The 15,581-nt window shown below is 52.8% G+C and overlaps 1 protein-coding gene across 8 annotated transcripts in view; it reads right to left on the bottom strand.

Annotated features, from left to right (window-relative positions):
- Window positions 1–15,581, bottom strand: part of HEMK1 (HemK methyltransferase family member 1) — a 34,304-nt gene that overhangs the window by 10,224 nt on the left and 8,499 nt on the right. For 2 of the 8 annotated variants that reach the window (XM_061196886.1, XM_061196893.1), the window contains 4 exons: window positions 15,102–15,210; window positions 14,158–14,253; window positions 13,876–13,989; window positions 13,299–13,721 (listed from right to left, as the gene is read on the bottom strand). In XM_061196886.1, coding sequence (XP_061052869.1) covers window positions 13,628–13,721; window positions 13,876–13,989; window positions 14,158–14,253; window positions 15,102–15,210 — 413 coding nt within the window. In that variant the 3' untranslated portion in view covers window positions 13,299–13,627. Of the gene's footprint in view, window positions 1–1,005; window positions 2,157–13,298; window positions 13,722–13,875; window positions 13,990–14,105; window positions 14,254–15,101; window positions 15,219–15,581 lie in introns of those variants that run through there. The other 6 variants (XM_061196889.1, XR_009701608.1, XM_061196888.1 and 3 more) reach the window with 6 other exon arrangements.

Genomic DNA, 15,581 nt, shown 5'->3' with positions numbered 1-15,581 from the left:
GTGGCACGTACTGGGTTTGCAGAGGACACTGGTGCCCTGCTCTATATAGGTGGCTCCAGAGCCAGGCACTCTGCATGACTTGAGCCAGTCATGACTTCTTACCTTACAGAATCATGGTGAGGAGTAAATATGTTTGGTGATTTTTCTCCTTCGGGTCTCCTCCCTGGTCCCAATCCACCCCTCCGGCTCCCCCTTGACCATAGGCCCAAGTAGACAAGAGCCCCAGAAGCACTCTATCTTTGGCCCTTATTGCAACAGGAAGAACTATGGACACATCTGCTCTTCCCACTGGAGCACAGGCCCTGACATTTGCAGTGCTCCGGGCAAAAGGACAAATGGAGGCCCACACTACAGAATCTAAATATCTAAAATCATAAATCAAGCTACAAACTGCTAATAAAACACGTTCTATCCTCCTACTCAACAAGTAAACTTTCATAACAATAAAAAATCTGTAAACCTGTGGTTTTTGTATGTCTGAAAGTCATAAAAATATCAGAAAGTCAGATATCAAAGATGATTGAATTTAATGATTATTGCTCATGTTCAGGTGTTCACTGATAGTGAGTAAGAAGATACAGACATGCCTAATTCATAAGGTATTATATACTTATTCTGTAACATTCACTGTTCTTGCTTTGATTCCAGTAAAACTATTGATTATGTTGTTATAGTCAAGATTTTCACATAATTACTATCCTATTGGCAATAATGATTTAAAAGACTAAAATAAAATATTATATTCAAAGAGCACAAAAATATGAGTTAAATTTAAAATATTAGAAATTGAAAGTATTTAAAATACATTCCAAAAAGTTATTTTTTAAATAATCAAAATTAGTAAAATTAAAAGGCAAAATACAAACTATAAGTTATAATGAACTAATATAAAAATTTAAGTCAAAAAGATTTAAACTAAAATTTTATTCAACTTTTTGAAATTTTTATTAACTGTTAAATATTTTTATAGAAAGAAACCTTCCCAATTCGTGTTCAAATCCCCTGCGAACTCTAAGGCTGGTTCACAGCCTCCCTGCATTTCCCTGGGGTCTCAATGGTATCATCACGAGTGGGTGTTGGGTTTGTCTCACATTGTGCCAGCGCTGAGTGTCAAATCCCCAGTGATGGTGATGCCCATGCGTTCTTTAGTCCATTTATTGTGAATTGATCATTTGTGTGCTTGTGATACATTCTAAATAACAGCCTCCAAGCAGCTTAGAAGAGAGTGGTGACAGACCAGGCACAATGTCCAATAAATGATATTGATCCAATATCAATCCAATAATTGATATTGATTTGGGAAAAAAATGAAGTCCAATGTCTACCTCACACAGGGAAATCTCAATAATTCTAGATGGACTAAATATTTAAACATGAAAAAATCACACCCTAAGAGTCTTTTAGAGCACCTCCCTAAGAGTCACAACAGTATCGATTCTGGGTAAGGAAACTTCTTCCTTCATGTGGCTCCCCTGCATTACTTGCAGGACAGGTCTGGAGAAATGAGAGCCAAGCCAGAAATCCATTACTGCCCATTTAGTGTCATCTTCCAAGTCTTGGAGGGTTTCCCCCAGAGGCAGGCTCAGGGACAAGGATCCAAACACAAACAGCTTATTTCAGAGGTGATGTCAAGAAGCACCAGTAGAGGATAGGGAGGCAATTTTTCCTGGTTATCTCCCATTTCTGTACACTTGCTGGTAGAGGCACTGACTGCCCTTGTTCCGAACAATACTTTCAAAAAGGGTGATTATTCCAGTGAACAGCCTTAGAAGATAGAGATAGCGTCTCCCTCCAGGGAAAAAGGCAGATTTGTTTACTGTCCAGTATAATAAAGATAATATCTGCCTCTGGAGTGAAGGGTGGGCAGGTTTGTTTATAGTCTATTATAAAAGATTTGGGTTCCCTGATCTCAGGGTTCCTCTCCTGTCAACCCACTGCATGCGCAGGCATCATCTGGCCCTTATTGGGTCACTCTGCAGGAATTGGGGTTCAGGGAAGTGGTACAAGAAAATGCTGATACTCTGTCTACTGTTACTGTGGAAAGTAAACTGACCTTTGTTTCTCAAGCAGGAATCTGTGTCTTCAGCCAACATCCTCGGGAATATGGCAACTTGTTAGCTTTTGAGTTGGGTGAAATCTCAGAGCCTTCCCAGTTCCTGATATAGAGGACAGGGGAAGTGAGACAGGAAAGGAAAGGAAGCCAAAACAGGTGTGTTAATGAGTGTGCTCTCTCTGTGGGCAACTGAGGTCAGTCCTCGGTTGAGAGATAGTGTAGAACACACATCAGGGTTGTCCTACCCGAGAGGTAAGGAAGCTGGGATGTGTATCCACCAACTCCCACTCTTCACTGGCTTAGCGCTGCTCCAGGGGGTGAACTCCCTGCCCATTTCACCTACCAAGCTGGCCTTTGCCATAGAGAAAGCCTCAAGCTGAGCACTGCAACTGCTGTGTGGGAACCTGAGTGGGAAGGGATATGCTCCATGTGAGCAGGGCCTTATCTGAATACTGCCCATGCCCAGTCCCTGGCACAGTGCCGAGCAGACAGTGATCAAATGCATGCCACATGGGCCAAGGATAAGGACCTGTTTACTTGCCTCTGTTCTCCACTAGGCCATGAACTCCTTATGGGCAGTGTCTCTGTCAATTTTTCCTTCATACTCTAGCACCAAGGGTAGGCCTGACAATTAACCTTAGGCTCCCAGTTAGGGGTGTAGGGGAGTGAGGGGATAGCCAGGCAGTGATGGGGCTCAGTGCCTCATGGGGCAAAGGCAGACTCCCTGCCTGCCTCCTGAGACCAAGTGGAAGGGAAGAGCTCTGGAAAGGAGCAGACAGCTTTGTCCAGGGCCATTCAATGAAAGGGCGGCACCCAACAAATCTGAGGTTTCTCTACTCTTTGTTCAACCCCCACCCTCCACCCCACCAAACACAGGCCTAGCCCCCAGTTGAGGGGGTACTCAGGGTGTGGGGGAATAAACAAAAGCTGGAATGGTAAACTCCGAGGGATCAATCTTGCCTAGAGTACAGTGCTCCAGGCTTCTGGGCCTTCAGGGAAGGAGAAGAGTTGGGGGCAGATGGTGAGGCCTAGCAGAGGTTCGGTTTCCTCTCCTAGCTCCAGGGCCCACCCCAGTGCCTGGCAAAGTCTGGAGGGCTGGGCTGGCCTGGGTGTGGCTTCCACTGTCTCAGCCTCTAAGGACCCTTCACACCCAGCCTAGGGCTCTAGGGGTCAATTTTATGTTTAGTAGATGGGTGCAAAATGGGTGGGAGTGAGGGGGACAGAGGCTGAGGGAGGCTAGAGGCAGGGGAAAGTTCCAGGGCGTCAAAGAAGGTATAGAAACCATTTAAAAAGAATTTGGAAGTTTGGATTTTATTTGCGGAATCAGAGAGAGATAGACAGAGATTGAGAGGGAGAGGGCATTCCAGGCAGCTAGGACAGCCCAAGCAAAGGTGTAGTGTGGGGGAAATTCCTAGGAATGGCAAGGCTTGGGAGGACCCTGTGGTTGGTCCCTAGGTGGGTTTTCTGGGAGAATCAACCCAGAGTTTGATGCAGTGTGGTCATCAGGGATTGCCAAGCCCCAAATGCCAGACCAGAAAGGTCAGGGATGTGGACAGGTGCCTAGGTCTGGCCCATTCCCCTCCCAGATCTCCCCTAACTTGCTGTGTGACCCTGGGCAAGTCATGGGCCCTCTCTGGGCTTCAGCTTTCTTTTCCATGAAATGGGGGCACAGTACTCAAGCTCCCATGGGCTCCCATAACTCAGAGACAGTAGTTGGGCCTCCAAGACAGGGTGATACCTCATAAGAACCTCAGTCACCCCTTCTCCAAGTATGGAAGACAGCCTCGGCCCTCAGCAACCTGGGGCCCCTCACAGAGGCCACACACACAAGGTCCTGACCTGGTTCCCAGAGCCTGGAGCTCCCCCATCCAATGGAAGCCCTGTGTGGACACACCTGTGATCATGGACATGGACCCACATGCTCAAGTCCCACACCTGTGCACGTGCACATATCTATGGGTACCTGTGTAGGGGTGTGCAGGTCTCTATGATGGGCATGTGTGATGTGGCCTGGCTCCCCACTGCTGACCAGAACAAGCCTAAGGACCCAGCCAGTCATGAGGGGCCTGTCAGGAGGAGTCCATGTCCAAATCCATGAGTTCCTCAAGGACAGGGCCCCATCTGAACCACCCCACCTGGCTTACAGTTGGTGCTCAATGCTTGTAGGTTAACAGTGGGGCTGGGGATGGGGGAGAGACAGGACACTAAGGACCTCAGTCACCCATTCTCCAAGCTTGGGAGGTAGCTTCAGGCCTCAGCAAGTCAGGGTCCCTCACAGATATTGGCAGGAAAAGAGGACTTGTCCAGATGCTGTGTCCTCACATGACTCTGAATTCCACCCCACCCAGATGGCCCCAAAGGAGGCAGAGGTGCTGGGCTCTTGGCTATGACTCAGCGGAAGGAAGACAGGAAGGGGGGTTGGTGGTGCTGGGGCCCTAGGGTTTTGCTTCTCATTTCTCTCTTCCTAAAGCATAGCAAGTTCCCAGAAATGAAGGTACAGAAACCCCAGGCTCTCAGGGGCACTGGGTTCCCCAGTTCTCCCACCCCTGGAGATCCCACATAGGGCCTGGGGAAGCCCCTAGTCCCTGTCCCCTCCTTGGGACCTTCTTCCCTGCCCCAGAACCAGGGACTGAGTACCTGGAAGGTCCACACCAGAGCCAGGAGGGAGTCGTGGACTCCTCAGACTTTTCAGAAGTATGTGGCCCAGATTCACTTGCTGAGACAGATGCTGAGTGAGAGGAGGCACTGGAACCTCCTGGACAGGTAGGGGTGGAGCAGTCAGGGTGGGCTTCCCAGGAGAGACAGAGGCTGCCCTCACCAAGAACCTGAGTGAGGGCATCCTCAGATACCCCATGTGAGTTCCTTCTTTCTCCTTCCCCTCCCTTCCTGTCCTCCTTTCCTTTTTTCCCCCTCTCTCTTTCCCTCTTTCTTTCATTCATATTTTTAACTATTGGAAAAAGCCCAGTTTAAAAAAGCACACACACACTCAAATGGGCACAACACCAAACTATGATACGTTAGAATCCTACCCATGTGTCCAGAGAACCAGGTTTGTGCTGAGCTGGACATAAGCCTTCTCCTGCTGTCCCTGCAAATGAAAGAGACTGCAAGGGGCCCTTCAGAAACATGCTACCATTTGTAACCACTTATCTGTGAGAATCACTTGGTGGGGTCATTTGGTCCTGTGCCACCAAAACCAAACACTGAAAGACACTGAACGCTGAGGCTGACATAAGACTGCAACTCCCATCCTAGCCCCCAGTTCAAACGTCAGTGCTCATCGCTGTTCACCTTGATGGACTTAATGCTAAGAAAGTGTTGAGAATTTGAACTTATAAAATACATTTATGTTTAAAATGATGCTTTTATCTTTTAAAAACTACATAGTTGAGTTCCACGTGAAACTTGGTTTGAAAGAACAAACTCTACAGCTCTAGGGCTCTGGGCAGGAGGGCTGGGCAGAATGACAAGAGACAGAGGATTTCTGTGCAAGCAGAGAGAGTGGGGAGCCCTGGTCAGTTCTTGAGCTGTGGAATGCCTTCAAGAAGGGTTTTAGGCACATCCACCTGCACCCTCTCCCAGAACCTCCCAGGCCTGGGGACCTGAAATGTTCCGCCTGATATGGCAGGCTTTACACCTCCTTATGCTGAGAGGGGACTCACTTTCCTCACCCACCTGTCAGCAGGGAACCAGAGTCTGGGTGTCTGTCAGTCCCACCCCACATCCGGAGTACATCAGAGCCTCCTTTCAGCAGCAGCCACTTTCACTGCCCTCCCCTCCCCTATGGGCTCCTCTGCTGTGGGGTGTGAAAGTTAGGCGCCACGGGCAGCTGGGAGGGGAGGAAGCTCACTCCACATCTGGTGCTTTCTGTTTGACTCACCACTTTCCTCTTTGCCCTGGAAGCCCATGTCAGCCCTGGGGGCACCCCAGCTGGGTATCGGGGGCCCGGGCTGCAGCTGGCCTCTGTGGCCTGCTCACTCCCCTTCCAGCTGGGATGTCAGAGGACTGGGTTCAAAGCCCAGCATGGCTACTTCCTGCTTGTGTGATGTTGCACTGGTTAAGTCTCAGTTGCTTCATCTGTCTAGTGGGCCAAGGAAGGCTCCCCTCACGTGCAGACCAAGGATTTATGACGAAGTGTGTGTAGCACGGGGCACCATTACACATGGAGATGCCCAGTTACTGTTGTTGACAGAGCTCAGGCCTGGGAGGGTGGTCTTCACAACTCCATCTAAAGGGCTGCCTCTAGGTTATGTCCCCACATGGTCACATTTGGATCTCCAGACACCCCTGCCCACTGCCCCTGACACTGCCTATGGGATGGCCTGCGGGCACCCCACTCTCTCAAGCTGTCTGTCCCTAGTACCCCAGTGCCCAGTTCAGGGTGGCTCCAGGGCCCCCAGGTTCCAGTCAGAGCCCTGGGCCCTATCGTGGTCCTGGCCACCCCTCACCCTACATCCAATCCCTCAGCAATGGTTGTGAGTTGGTTCTGTTCCAGAAGGCCTATTGCTATATACCACTGCTATAGCCCCTAGCAGCTTCTAGATCCTGGCCCAGTTGCAGCTTCCTACCCCAGTCCCCTCTTCCTGGCAGCTAGAGAATATCCTCAATGCCTACCTGACCCTGTAACTCACCCTGAGACCCTTAAATTAGGCTCTGGTACCCAGAAATGCATTCAGAGCTCATCCAAAGGCACCCACCACGACCACCACCTCGCCACAACACAGTCCTCTCCAAGTGCCTTCAGGCATCCAGGCTTTTGCCCAGACTGTCCTCACTCTGGGCCTGCTCTATCCCTGTCCTGCACCCTACCCTCTTCAAGCCAGGTGTGATGACCAAGGCCTCAGGCCCTGGGTCATTCGGCTTGCACTGGAAGCCCAGTTCAGCCAGCATATAAGCAGGTTCCTTAGCCTTTCCCAGTTTTAGTTTCCTCATCTGTAAAATGGGAGGGTTCACTGACTTTGCCTTATGGGATGTCTTGAGAGTGAATAAGATAATCCCAGAAGCACTTGGTTCAGGGTGCACCATTCAATCTCCATATTTTACAAGCTCTTCTGACTGGTGTCATCTACCCAGGGCCTGGCACATAGTAGGGCTTGGGAGACAGAGGCCTGAGCCTATGCTGCACACACCCCAGGAGAAAGGCCCACCAGGGTAGGCACTGGGCTTCTGGAAAGCCCTCTGGGAACAACCCCGGCAACCCCTGCTCCTGCTCTGAGGATCCATAGGCCCAGGTGGACCTCTGCACTAAGCTCTGCAGGGGGCAGCCCAGGACCTAGCTATGCTGACCTCAGTCTCTGACCAGTCAAATGGGCACCAATGGTGGCCTCACCCTCCCTTCCAATCCAGCGGTGAGACCTGATCCGTGACTGCACCCTGCTGAGCCTTGGTTTCCTCATCACGGAGATGATTAAAAACCCAGTCTGTGGGGTTGTGTGAGGATTAACACCAATAAATGTAAAGCAGCTGCCTGGGGCCCAGTGCCCAGCAGGAGCTCAAGAAATGATGGCAAGGAGATGGAGGAGGAGGAGGAAGGCCCAGGGGGCTGCCCAGATACTTCACTCAGCTCCAAGGTCTGAGGGCAAACAAGGCCCAAGCAGCTCTAGCTCGGGGTTCACTCTACTCGCCCACGTAGCTTGGCCTCACACTGACTCCCAGGAATGGCAGACAGGACTATTCCTGGAAAGCAAGGCAGGTTGGGGGTCTGCAGCTGATAAAGGGCTGGAGGCTGGGAGGCAGAGAAGAGACCTGGGTTTGAGCCCCAGCCCTGGTCTGCTGAGCCTTAATGTTCTCATTTGCACACAAGGATCTTTGTGGGTGCTTGAAGTCCCAATAACCTGCTCCTGGGGCTCAGTAGGCTGGGAGACCTGACCCCTCCATTCCCCTAGATGCATGCCCCAGGAGAGGGCTATAGACGCAGCACAGCAGGGGGCAATACAGTGGCATCCCTTGCTCTGAAAGGCAAAGTCTCTGAGAGAGACCCCAGCCTCTGAGAAGGAGCAACCAGACAAGGCCTGCCTTCTGCTGGGCAGAGCTGCTCTGAGCCACCTCAACCTCTCTGCTCAGTCATGGCCAGGGCCAGGTGGAAACCAGCTCAGTCCAGGGCTCCCAGTGAGGCTGAGGTAAGCTTCCCTTGCCTCTCCTACTCCGTGAACTGTAAAACTGGCCTTTCCCCACCGTTTCCCTATAGGATGATTGAGAGGAGTGTCTTGGAAGGGGAGTGGTCCCAGAATTTGAAGCTCTTACACATCGGATTCCTGGTTATGAGGCCAAAGATGCTAAAGGTTCCTTGGCAGGCTGCATAACCAGTTCTCTCAGGGAGGGATGCAAAGAGGAACCCCTGCTCTCCTCACAACTACCATCAGGGCTTCAAATGAGACCCAGATCTGCCCGCACACCCAAGGCTGTAGTTGGGCTAACGTGGCTGACATCAGGGATAGGGTTGAAGGTTCCAGGTAGCCACTTCAGCTCTGGGGATCATGAAGCTGAGAATCCTAGGAATGACCCACTTCTAGCCCAGCCACACAGCCCAGCACAGGCTTGTAGCACGAGCTGGGCACTGCCTGGGGGCTGGAAGGAGCCAAACCTCCATGGCTTACATGGAGGGCTCATCTTGGAGTCAGGGTCTGCTGCGCTCATTTCAGGCACAGTACCTGCTCACCCTCACACCCTGTTCATTATCACACACTCCAGGGGTGCTGGGTCAGCCACGTGACTCCATGGGAGTCAGGACCAGGCTCGGATCCAGTCTCTGAGGTCCCCTCTGAGGGCCTGGGTGGCCCCCATACCACTGGAGATGGACCATGGAGGCCAGCTTTGCTCTCTCCCCCTGATCCCAGTTCCATTCCCCACAGCTCCCAGTGCCTGGGCCAGCTTCTCTGGGTCCCACCCTGGGCAGTCTTCTAGTCTCTCACTCCAAGAAAGGGCCAGCTCTAGGGAGCCTGGGCAGCTCAGGTCTCCAGGTTGTGAAGGGTTTCCCACTCCCATCCCCACCCACCTCACTGCTCAGAGGAAAAGTGTTCAAGGCAATCTATCATGCACCTCAAAATCTTTCAATCTCTGCCCATTTCCAAATTCCAATTCCAAAGCCACTTCCATTTTTAGGTATTTGTTAGAGCAGCACTTCACTTCGGGTACCAAAATCCGTAATAGTGTCCTATTGCTGCTACAACAAAATGACCACAAATTTAGTGTTTTTAAACAACACAAATGTATCATCTTACAGTTCTGGAAGTCAGAAATCCAAAATCAGTTTTAAGAGGCTAAAATTAAGATATTGGCAAGCTGGCATTCTTTCTTAAGGCTCTAGGGGAGAATCCATTCCCTTGCCTCTTCCAGCTTCTAGAGGCCGTCTGTATTCCGTGGCTCATGGTCCTTCCTCCAGCAATGGCATCACTTTGACCTCTGCTTCCACCGTCACATCCCCTTCTCTGACACTCCTGCCTCCCTCTCATAAGGACCCTTGTGATTATATTGAGCCCACCTGAATAACCCAGGATAATCTTTCCATCTCAAAATCCTTAAATCTGCAAAGTTCCTTTTGCCATGTAAGGTAACAAATTCACAGGTTTATGGGATTAGGACGTGGGCATCTTTGGGGCCATTATTCTACCTACTACAGGAGGGAGAAGATTGCTTTACCAGTCCCAATCCCCCCCCAGATGGCCTGTCCTAGGACTGGGGTGTCATGAGGGGGGATCAGGCTGCTGTTCTGGCCAGTGCTGGCTGGGGGCTGGCTGGGGGCTGGCCGGGGCCCAGAGCTCCAGGAAACCTGGCGCCTGCCCCTGCTGCAGACAGGACAGCCTGTACTCGGCGTGGCCACTGTGCAGAGATCAGGTGCACTGTAGCCCAATAAGTGGCTATGGCTCAACTTGAACAGCTGCCTGGCTCGGGTGGGAGGCTAAGCCCTCGTAGCTTCTTCTCCGTGCTGACCAGAATATGCGAGAGCTGCTGTCAGGTACGATGTGAGCCACATGGGAAATTCCAGCTCCATTCTAGAAAACGCATACTGTTGGCTTACTGGTGGACATTTACTGAGCTTAGGGTATGCTAGACCCACATGGGACCCCAGAGAGAAGACAGAGACAGGAAGGCTTCCAAATGCATGAGATAGAATGTCATTGCTACTGGAAGAAGTGGGCTAGGGTCTCGTGGGGAGAACCCAGAGGTCAGATGGGTGTTCCAGAGGAGAGAGCATTTGTGTTGGAGCCTGAAGGAGAGGATTATCTGGACTACAAGTGGTGGGCAAGAGCATTTCTGATGAATGCACAGCCTGGGCAAAGGGAAGGAGGGGTGTTTGAGGAATGGAGAGTTCTGCAGGGAAGTTGGAGTCTAGGGCAGAGGAAGAAAGAATCCAAAGATGGATGGGAAGGGACATGCTGGCCTGCAGAGGTTAAAGCAGTTCTCAAAGCCAGTCAGCAGCGGAATACTTTGTTCTGATGGAAGCTTACTCAGAGCACTGATGAGGCTTTAGGAGGGCTCCCCAAGACCCTTCCCATAGTCATCCTCCCCTACCTCTTCAGATCTGGACTCTGCAGGACACGGAGACCACATTCAGGTCATGGGGAGCCAGCCAAGGATTTAGAGGAGGGATTGGGAGAAGTTAATGGCCCAGGGTCCAGGTGGGGTTAGGGGAGAGCAGAAAGTGTACATGTCAATAAAGCAGCTAGATGGGCCCAAAGGAAAGAGCCATGGGCAGCTGGGAAAAGCATACAACTTGAGGCAAAGTGTCAGTTTCCTCAACTGTCAGGAGAGGAGATGTAATTGCTCTTCCAGAGTACATCCATCAGGGACTCCTACACCCTCTGCCCACGCTTGGGGCTCCAGCTGACAGAGGCTGGGTGGACAGTAGGCACATCCCTCAAGACCTCAGGGGCCTGTAGAGCCTGGACTCCACCATCAGTCCCACATCCTCCTGCTGTTCTGTCTCCTGGGCTCCATGACACATGCTGAAGGAGGCAGCTCATCTCTGCTCTGGCCCCAGTAAGGAAAGAGGAGACAGGGCAGGTGAGACTGGCTTTCCCTGGGCTGGAGCCACAGGCTGCTCTGGCCTGGACCTTGGGGCACTCAGGCCCTGGTGAAGAGGGAAAGGAGGGACTGAGGGGAGATCTGGTTGCCAGGCTACCAGCCTCTTGGTGGCTCCATCACCAGAGGGCAGAGAGAAGTCAAGAGCCCGAGACTGAAATCCCTGCCTTCCCTTCTTTCCAGACTGCCATGTCTCTGCCTGACTCGTGTTGGTGCCAACCACAAGACACACACATGAGGGTACAGGGTCCTCCTTATGTCTGCCCTCCAAGGCAAGCAGTGAAAACGGTCACAGTGCCCCATGAAAGGTGCAACCCATGGTCTCTTCAAAATCATCATATTAAGATAAAGAAAGCACTTGGTCCCATTTCTCAGACTTAGAAGCCAAGGCTGACAGAGTTGAAGTCATCTACCCAAGGACATACCCTAGTGAGGGGCAGATGCCAGGATCTGCACCCAGGCTGGTGTGGCTCCAACATTGGAGCTCAACGTCCAAGTCCCAGTCAAGCCAGTGGCTGCAGGCTTGAAGCCTGGCCCTGCCAGTCCACTTGGCCTGCACCTCTTTCTCAGGGGAGTCAGGCCTCATGGGAGGAAGTTGACCCCAAGGGTGCCTCCTGCTTCAGTGACCCCAACTACGCCTACACTGTCACTCCCCATTATTATGTACTATTGGGGAACCATATCCACATGCTTGCCAAGGCCCTTCCTCAGTAATGGGCCTGAAGCCAGGAGGGTGAGACCATCAGGGAAGCCATCAGTGGTTGAGGTGTGAGACAAGGAGGCAACAGACTGCTAGGTCAGGGCAGCTACCCTGAGATGCTACGAAGAGAGCAAGAGCCCAAGGACACAGGTAGGAGGAGAGGAAGGGCAATACTGGTGAGGCGGGCCGAGATCTGAGAGCACACGGGGGCTCTGAAAGCCCACCCCACCTTTCCAGGTTCCTTTTGGAACAGCCATGGCTGGGAGTCCCTGGCTCCTCCTCAAAGGAAGCCATGGGCGGCCTGAGGTCCATGCAGCTGGGTCTGGGCAAGGAGCAGGATACGGTAGCCCTGGGAACTGCAATGTGGCCTCTGCTAAGACAAATACAACCCCCAACCACAGCGAGGGAGTAGCTCAGGCCAGGTATGACTCCAGCAATACAGACTCCCCCAAGGCAGGGACCTAACTTCCTATCTCCATTTGTCCTCCTCCCATCATGGGACCTCAGGCAGGCCATGTCTTCTCTTGTGGAGTCCCTGCCTGGGGAGTGGGCCCTTGAATACCAGCTACATACTTTACCTGACTGACTGAGAGTAAAATGAGGCTGCCATCTTGCACTGGCCTTGGAGCCAGAAGAGCCAGCTTCTCACAGGGAAGGGAGCTGCCCAAGGTCCCACTGCAAGACAGAGCTCTAGAACCCAGCATCCTGGCTCCATCAGAGGATGCTGTCCACCAGACACACTGCCTCTGGCCACCGCATCACCAGGTCAGGCCCTTGAAAGTGCTGGGTTGGGGGAATGGGAGGGGAGACCAACAGAATGAGCCAGCCTAGTCTGCCATGTTCCTTGAGACCCACCCTGATGCAGGCTAACACCAGCATCTGCCAACCTGGAGGTTTCCTGTCGCTATGGACAGAAGGGCCTTTAGGCCTCCTGGCAGCCACAAGCCTGCAGACCAGAGCTAGGGTGGAGGTCAAAACCTGGTGCCCACTCTGTCTCAGCTTCTCACTCTCCCCAGCTCCAACCAGGGACAGATGGGTTTTCAGAAATCCCAAGGCTTGGAAGGAATGTTTTAGCTCAAAACTATAGGAATAAAAAGTAAACACAAGCCCTGTTCACCCCTCACTGGCTCAAGCTTTCAGTTAAATGAATGTGGACATGTGACCCCAGAACTGTGCAAGGCCCCTCAGCCCCATCCCCACCAGGAAGTAGGCTGCCATCCCCAAGCTCAAGCTCAGACGAGGTTCCTGTACTCAGAGCTTAGGCCCAGTTAGGGGAGTGTGTGTTGAGTGCACCTGGGCCACTGAAGGGCTACGCCAGCCCTTGGGAGGGAGCTGATCAGTGCCAAGTACCTTGGCTTCCAAGGCCAGAAGAAGCAACCATGTGCCTTTCTCCACACTGCTCCCCACACCACCAGCTGGGGCCTGCCAGCCAGCCCTGCTAAGGCAGAAGGAAGCTCTTACCCCCAGCACTGCCTAGGGGCAAGGGGTCAGGGGACCCACAAATCACAATAACAAAACATTAGATCACCACTTGCTGGTCTCTCGCCACTTTATTGGCCGTATCTCCCAACACCCCTAGAGCAATTCCACCCACAGAGACACAGCAACCTGCCTTGGCCACACTGACATGATGGGGCCAGACTGGGAATCCAGTCTGCTGAGCTCCTAAGCTGGATTGTGGGTGCTCTTGCTCTTTGCTGGCCCAGGAAGGACACCCCCGCCGTTGTGCCTACTCCCAAGTCTCCTAGAAACGTAGAGCATGGAGAATCACAGAGCCATGGGAAATGCCACAAACATCTGGGGTCTGGAAGGCACCATCCACCTCCCTCCAAGTAGCATTCCAGGTAGAAATGTCAGCCAGGCACTCTGGCAAGTTGGGGCCCTGGCCAGGCATCCACAGGGCAACCATGCTGTGGCCCACACCTCCTGATATGTAGGAACCGGGGCCTAAGGAGACAGGGACAAGGGGCCAGTTACTGCCTGGGCCCTGGGGAATGAGCAGGGGGTGGGAACCGCACGCTTGCCCCACAGCCAGAGCTGTGATAGTATGAGTGGAAGGACCAGCATGGCTGTGGGGACTGGGGGGAGGGGAGAGTCTCACCTCCCACAGAAGTCCCTGCGCACAGCCACAAGATTGAGGGACAGGTCAGGCTGGCTCTGAAGCCAGCTGCCAACGATCTCTGGGTGTCTTGAGTCCACTTCCAAGAAGATGCTTCTAGGTGGGGGAGAAATGGGTCAGCTCAGCTGGGCAGGGCTGGACCTGCATTTCTGGGTTGTCCCAGCTGGGAAGGGTGGAGGCAGAATGACGCCCAGGGCAGGCCCAGTACATACTGGGAGGGGAGGAGGCTGTTGAGGTCAGACTCAGGAGACACCCCATCCATACCCAGAGTCTTTCAGGAGCCGAGGTGCCAGGGCCAGGATGTGGGTAATGATGTCCATGCCCTCCTCCCCACCGTCCAGGGCTAGTGGATCTTCATAGCTGAAGGGGAAAACAGTGAGAGCTAAGGGCCTGGGATGGGGTATCTGAAAAGTATGGAGAAGCTGACCAGGACTTCCATAAAGAGGGCTCTGTGGAACTTACACTCTGGGCTGAGAAGAAAGTCTGAGGACCCCGAATGATGGCAGCTCCGATTCCCCTACCTCCTACAGGCAGCCCCCTACCGGGCAGTGCTGGGCATGCTCAGCGAATCCCATTGACTGACTACCCCCAGGGCATGAGGGTCTCCCCACAACAAGGATGTTCCTATTCTTGGCTTGGGGAGGCCTAGAGCTGGCCCTGACCACTTCTGAGAGCCAGGAATTTGGAAGCCAGCACCCTGACACTCACTACCACTGCCTCATCCAGAGGCTGCTGGGCTACCCCTGGTTCTCAGGCCGTTTGAGAACAGGATGGCTCAGTGCAAAGCCTGGAGTTGAGTCTTAGTCCCAGCTTTCCTGCTAAGACCCCACACAACCTTGGACAAGGTCCCTTCCCTCTCTGGGCCTCAGTCTTCTGGAAAATGATGCACCCATCTGAGCACCTTCTATGTGTTGTACACTGTAGTCTGATATTTTAGTCATTAGTGAGTCCTCCCCATGGCCCAGCAAAGCTCTACCACTCCCCTTTCAGAGGCAGGAAACTGAGGCTCAGAGAGGTTCAGTGGTCTTAAGTGGGAAGGCAGATGCTGAACCAAAGTAGGTCTGTGGGTTCCAGAGTGAGCCTCTCTTTCAACACCACTGCCCCGTTCAGCCCCCCAGCCTCCCCATCCCTCCTGATAGTATGGTCCTCCAGGGCAGACCCATCCCACTAGGCCTTCTCAGGCCTGGCCTCCCTGGTCTACCCCACACCTGAGGATCTCAGGGGCCAGCTTCTCCATGTCCCGGTGGAAGACGTAGGGAGGGTTGCTGACGACCAGGTCCACAGGGCCCCAGGGTAGAAGATGTGCCCAGCTCCCCTCTGTGGTCAAAGGGAACACAAAGCAGAGAATGGGAGGTAAAGGGTGGAAGCTCCACGCACTGTTATGTCCCTTGGGTAATCCCTCTCCCCAAGCCACAACTTAGGCCTATCTCTGGACCCAATAAACTAAACTTGTAGAGTAGTGTCCAGTGTCCCCAGCCAGCAGCCTGGCTGGGAGTGTGTACGCTCTGACACGGCAGTTCTCCCCCTGGAGTGTCCTTGCCTTCTCTTCTTCCTATCAAAAACCTCCTCAATAAGCAAGACTCAGATCAAGTGCCACTTTCAGGCAGCCGTCTCTGACTGCCTGACAAAGCAAGCGCCTCTGTCCTCTGCCGCCCCGCTGGCCTTGCCACACTGCCTCATAGCCAACA

The sequence above is a fragment of the Eubalaena glacialis genome, chromosome 7, assembly GCF_028564815.1.
Source record: "Eubalaena glacialis isolate mEubGla1 chromosome 7, mEubGla1.1.hap2.+ XY, whole genome shotgun sequence".
Classification (NCBI taxonomy): domain Eukaryota; kingdom Metazoa; phylum Chordata; class Mammalia; order Artiodactyla; family Balaenidae; genus Eubalaena; species Eubalaena glacialis.
Note: the sequence above shows the minus strand (reverse complement) of the source record. Positions and strands in the feature narration are given on the sequence as shown.